Genomic DNA, 6,385 nt, shown 5'->3' with positions numbered 1-6,385 from the left:
GTTGAGGGTGCTCGAGAAACCAGGCCGGAGTTGGCAAGGAATTGAGGCGCAACGGAGGCGTGTTCGGGACGAGCTGCCTAAGGAGAAGATGGAAGATGGAGGATGTCAACTGATGAGGTTTGACTTTCAATGTTCAAGGTCAGTGGGGTCACGTCGATGCAGCTGCCACCCAAACTTCCAGAGTGCAGGGTTGATGACTAATGCCAACTGGTTTCCAACGTCGAACCGCAGGCTCGTAGGCGGAAACTCGTGTCTCCCTTTCGGCGAAGCCAATCTTGGGTTTTCTCTCGGCGAGACTTGGAATTCTATCGACTTATACCTCTCGGCTTGACCGATTTTGTGTTCAAGGATACTGTTGTTCTCGCTTTCGCTCTGCGAGACGCTTATTTGGTTGTGGTCCCGTCTGCCTGATGTCACACCAAAGCACGGGCGTGGCCACGCCACGTTAGTTGGTGTACTTAATGCCCCCTATATACTGCGACACTTGAGCAGCCTGTGGTGGAGGCAAAGTTTTGTGACACCAGCCTTGGGGTACTGGGCGGCTTGCTTTGGCCTTGCCGACAGAGCGCCTTCGAGAGTAGTGAGTCGAGACCCTGTCAATTCGATGACTGGCCTGGCAAGTTTACTGGCAGTCTTATGTCTCTCAATTGTATCCCATGACAAATCTATATGTTCTCTGCATCATCGATTTAGATGGCATCTTTTAACATTTGCCATGAGAATTAGGGACACAAGAGAGATTGAAGTGCGGCTTCAGGATATCCGAGCCAGGAAAAGCTGAATCCTCTTTGTAATGGTGAAGCTACTTAACCGCCCAGCAGCAACTCGCCATAGTGTTGGCTTCCGGTGGATACGTGCAGGACTGTAGCTTTGATGGAGATTCGCCTCATGTCGTATGTGGTCGATATGTTCTAAGCTTGACAAACTTGGATACATTCTTAGTGGGAAAGTCGACCGACCATGTCTCGCCAACTGAAGCATGACATTCAAAACGCCAAACAGAGATACGCCGAGCTAACGAAAAACCCGGGCACAACCTAATCGAAACATGATATAACACAACCTTGAACTACGTCGAGGGGCTGCGAGTCTTGACCGCCGGTGGCGCAAGCCGTTGCGCTCGTGGATACAGGGACATCGGACCACAGGGGGGGTCGTCGTATGGCACGCCTCTTGAACAATCTCTTGCCTCCTACCAAGCAGGAAGTATTGAATTAAGTGAGGGAAAATTTCGAAAGGCTCGACGATATTTCAACAACACAGTGGAACTGGTGCGCATGAGGCCCGGTCGAGTCTTGCTTAGGCGACCCGAGACACAGAACGATGGCGGACGACCAGACGTTGATCGAAAAATTCTTGCAATCACGAGATCCAAGACCCGATGGAGCTTAGGTCATATGTCAACCATTCAACCGGTGTGAAGGCGGAAGGCTTGTGTGTCGAGTCTTCGTTGCGCATTAGCTGTGTTGCGGGTGACGTTTGCAGGGAGGCAAGAGACGAAGTGCCAGAGGAATTATGGGCATCATTGGTTGATCGTTCTGTGGTATCTTCGGTCGAAATTTGTGACGTATGGCTCAAAGTTACTTCTTGATGCCGGTCATGCTCTGAGAACTGAAGAGCAGTGGGTGAGCGAGAGCGACGGGAACCGGTGGCGGTCTTACTCGAAGTGGCTGTATCAACAGTGTTCGCGGTCGATGTTGAACGCCTTGATGAGGGGCAGACGGTCAAGGAGACGAACTGGCCCGGGCAACGAACATGATGGGCGAGTCCCGTTGTTCCTTGAGTGGTGGATGACTGTCCGAACTCATCACGCAGGACAGAGAGCTCTGCGGGATGAAACGACCCTGCGGCTTCTCGTTAGCTTCATTCACCGTGATTGAGCGGAAATTGCACCAACCGTTGCATGACATAAGACTTCGGAAAGAAATAAGCTCAATAGTATCCATAGGACGTTGGGCACGGCTCACATTACCTTCCATGATTTGGCCTTGGGGAATGCTAGTCACAGAGGATGCTATATGAGGTACACAGAAGGCAATCCTTGGAAAGAGTATGTAGGTGGAGTTGGGCGAGGTATGGCTGCGAACCGGTGTTGGACTCAACGGTCCATCGGAAGGCATGACAAACGTCGACTTATGTATTCGATGTGCTAACCCAATGGTCCAGTCGTCATCCAGATGGAGAGGCTGAGTCTGTCGATGGCTCCTAGTCGAACACGATCTTGCAACTGGCCCAACAATGGCACGACACAATTGTTAGCACGCGGCTCTACATCGATCTACACGTGGAACCTGTCCGCAGGTGCGTCTTCCACCGGTTCCGGTTTGAATCCTCGTCAACTGAGCCTGCTGCGAAATGGCATGTGAACTCGACAAGAGTGGATTGCCAACTCATCAAACCAGGTCAAGTGCCAGGGCTGTCAAGGCTGTAAAGACTCAAGCAGATGGCGCAGCAAGTTGGGGAGCAAAGTCCTAGCGGACAAACGGCATGTGGGCCGTCCTGAGCACCCTCGCAGCATGACGAAGCCAAGATGAAATATCATGGGGCTGGCATAACACGTATACTTTGCCTACAAGGCAAGTCTAGGTGTACTGCCCATGACGTGGCATGTCCATAGTCGTCCTGCGGCGAGGCGAGGTCGCACGGGTTAGGCTACATGATTCATCTCTCCTCCGGTCACAAGCGTGCCTGTGATTTGTTGAGTGCAAGCAAGCCTGCAAAAGTCAATCAACCACGATGGCACTTGATGCTCTACTCCGTCCGTACTGAAGTACATGTTGTACTTCCCACCACGGCGACTCTTCCAGCTGTGTTTGATCAATGCGCGCGCGGCGCTTGCGCAGGACACCAGCTGCCCCTTGTCACCATGCTTCCGGGAAGTTCCTGTTTCTAACACTACCTTGCAGGTCGTGTATTCGTGTACTCGACATGGGCTGCAAGCGAAAACGGCTCGGGACGCTACCGCAGCTGAGCACATGGGACCTGTCGATCTGACGGATTCCCATGATTCGACTTCCCCGCGCACAAGATATCAGGGCTACTGTTATCGGTTCGTGCCACCGCATCTTGATTCGCCGTCTTGGCCTGCATTCATACCGAGTACTTGACAGCCCTCCAGTCCTCCCACGACTACTCCGTACAACTCGGTGCAAGGTTGGACTTTACACCCCGGCCCGAGCCGCTGCAGGTGTAGAAGGTTAGGACTCAAGAGGACAGATGCCGGTTTCAATACCAAGCCTGCTGGGATGCCCGGTGGTACTTGCTCTTGGCAGCGTCCGGGAAATTGTAGACAACCACTGCTTGAGCGCTTTGCCGACCATTGCATCTGCTCGATGAGGACAGGCACGAAGAGACGTCCTTGAGGCGTACACGAAGATGGGGGTTCACATTTCCATCCAGAATCAGCAATCGCGGTGAGCAAGGGCTCGGGACCGGGTACGGAGTAGATGCATGGCAGTCGGCAGGAGGAACACTCACGTTGACATGCACTCCAGGATTTGTTGGGGTTGCGAGTGGTGAAATCGATCAAGAAGCATCAATAATGCCGCTGTCTATGGAGCTGGTCACATCCTGTCGTCCTGGTTCGTGTGCGGTGAGCTCCAGGAGCCATCATATTGGTTAGATTCTGGACTCGTCGTTGTGACACCTTGCTACTTAAAGCGAGCACGGGCAGCTTTTTCTGACCGGCGTTGCACAGCCGACGGGCCCCATGATCATCGAGGTCCTGGACTGCTGGCGAGATTCCCCGGCTCAGTGACACTGGTCTTGCGGCGACAAAGAGTCTCTCTCAGCATCACCCTCCTCCTCTGGTGCCCAACGGGTAGGCAGCAAAGAGCGATTACGAAACGCTGCAGGTGCCGCTGGGACGGTTGAGCGAAAGGCTCGTCGACGGGCACTTTCGACGACGCCCTACACGAGGGTAGACGAGTCCTGCGTCAGGTTACTGATGCTGTACCTTGGGCGTTCCGTTCGAGTTTATTCCTTGTACATGCCAGGTTGTGCATTTGTCATATTCAATGCTACAGATGCCGCGTTCACCTTTACACAATCGCCTGGCGACATGGTTGGGAATTCCCACGACCTCGGTACCGCACAACAGTTCACACAAAGACGTGGCTGATCGTTGATGGTCTCGACACCAGGGTTCTTCTGCATATCCTACTAGTAGTATTCATCGTTGGAGAATTCTTCCAATCATGTCTTTGACGGCACACGATTCTAAAGACTTTCCGCATCATGCTCGACGTCGAGCATTACAAGATGCCTCCACGATCCCGTTGCTTACATTGCAGACGGAGCCGCGTAACTCATCCCGCAAAACGGCGTATCATGCTGCCCCTTTGTCCCGTTTTGGTTTTTTCCAAACCACGTACAAGCCACCACCGGCGACTTTTGGATCCCTGTTCGGGTCCGAATGCTAGCAATCTAACGCCATCGAGGCATTCGTGGTGGCTGACCGGTCAGCTCCAATCGATGAGATGAAACATCCTCTGTGGCGAGTCGCAGTTCTACCACTTATCCATCTGTATTTGTCTTGACTTGCTCCATCTTCAGCTCCTGATGGTCCGTGACAAAACGACATTGCATGGACTTGAATCTGCAGTGGCGCCCTTCCACCTGCTATCAAGTGTTTGCAGGCAATGCCATGTAGAAGAAGAAGAGGATGCAGAAGCCACAGGGATACAAGAGATTCGCCACTTCATTCATGTCAGATATGTATCCTGGAGACTCTGGGTCCATCCTCGTAGCCCAGTCTTTCCTACTTTGTCCCATTTTCAACCTCCTCCGTCTTGTGCCAGAACCTGCCTGTGAGTAAAGTTCCGAAACTTCAAACATCGGTATCTGGTTCACGGCGATGGAACGGCTTCTACTACTCTCTGTCGACAGGGCCATGACAGATTCACGGCGACTTCAACGAGCACAATCGTCGTGATCAAAATATAGCCAGTGCATTTCCATCATTTCTCGCTAGCAGCATCGAGCTATTACGAAAAGCAAACATGAAGCTGATCCCGGCGGCCATGTGGATTCCAAGAATAGTCACGGAGTAACTGTGACGCAAGCCTCTACGCGGCCAGATTTGCCCACATGATTTGTAGCCCGACTCCCGTTCACCAGACAAGTCAGAAGACGCCAGAGCACGTCCCGATCTGACATACACCGTTGAACATGCCATTACCGAGCGTCACCTGTGCTCGGGCGACGGCGAGCAACGCGGCTAGGCGCAAATGGTGCCTCGCGACCTCAGAGTGCGGCACCATGGCTGGGGATCCGTTCCCAAGCATTGGTCGCAGTGAAGCACATAAGGAAATTGGTTGGGATACTGGCAGACGCATGCGTAATCATGCGCAGCTCTTGCCACGGGCGAGTTGGCAGCAGGAGCAGCCAGAACAGCGGCAGAAAAGACGGCAGCAACGAGAGTGAGTGTCTTCATCTTGATGATTTGTAAGAAAGGGCTCGTGAGAGGTCTTGTTCAAGTTTTGCAAGGGGCGGTGTGGAGCTCAGGAGGGCAGGTTGCCTTGGGAGCGCTCACGGCGCCTTCTTATACTTGGACACTGCTCCACGGCATGCGAGGTTATTCCTGGCTCTGACTTTTGGTCTGCTCAAGTGGGCGAGGGCAGTGGACAGGAAAGGCAGTTTGATTGGGCTACTGGTTTGTCGGTGCGGTGCGCCCGAAGCTGACGCGATTTCCCATCTCAGTCAAGCCACGGCGGCACTTGTCCAAGTCTCCAACGTCGAGTTGAGCCGGCGAACCCGTCATGGGGCATTCGATGCAACGCAAAGCATCGGTATAGGTGTATCCGCCGTCTCGCTCGGATATCGTCTCGTTGCCCGGGGTGTAGTGCGCGTATAGGGGGCTGCGGATGTTCTGGGGTTTTCCAGCGGCCATCAAACCTTGGCACCGCGACGCCCTCGGATAGAGCACCAGTGGTTGCTGGCACCCATTCGCGTCTGTCATGCAGCCAATTCTGCACGTGGTCAATATCGCGGACGGAACGACGGGGAGTGAGACGTGGCAGAAACTCGGAGCCGAAGCCGGTCCGTCCACGGCATCGTGGGCATGACCTTGGACGGGGCAATGCTTTATTCGATAGACGTTGTATTTACGGGGTGCAATGGCATCGCCGCAAAATACAGTCGCATTCGAGTCTCCCCAGTCTGACCACCATTATCGTGTCGAGAGAAACACGTCGCTCCGGGCAGTGGTGGAGATGAGAAGCCCCCGTGCGTCGTGATTCTTGCCTTGTCTCCCACGGGAGCCGGGGGGAATAGAGGCAAGCTTGCAGAGTTTACCGAAAATCACTGCTTCATTCAGTATGTCGTAAAAAGGACCCTGCGAGCGTCATCTCGCAAACATGGTCGCCTACCACCTTGACAGGGCAAC

General features: G+C 53.6%; 1 protein-coding gene across 1 annotated transcript; it reads right to left on the bottom strand.

Annotated features, from left to right (window-relative positions):
• Positions 1-5,218: 5,218 nt before the first annotated feature.
• On the bottom strand, positions 5,219-5,434 carry MAM_08065 (uncharacterized protein; the record flags this gene model as incomplete). The annotated part of the gene is made up of 1 exon (XM_040826863.1): positions 5,219-5,434. The coding sequence occupies one exon, from the start codon at positions 5,432-5,434 to the stop codon at positions 5,219-5,221; it is 216 nt and encodes a 71-aa protein (XP_040675122.1).
• Between the last annotated feature and the right edge of the window lie 951 nt (positions 5,435-6,385).

This window comes from Metarhizium album, assembly GCF_000804445.1.
Source record: "Metarhizium album ARSEF 1941 chromosome Unknown scaffold_42, whole genome shotgun sequence".
NCBI lineage: Eukaryota > Fungi > Ascomycota > Sordariomycetes > Hypocreales > Clavicipitaceae > Metarhizium > Metarhizium album.
Note: the sequence above shows the minus strand (reverse complement) of the source record. Positions and strands in the feature narration are given on the sequence as shown.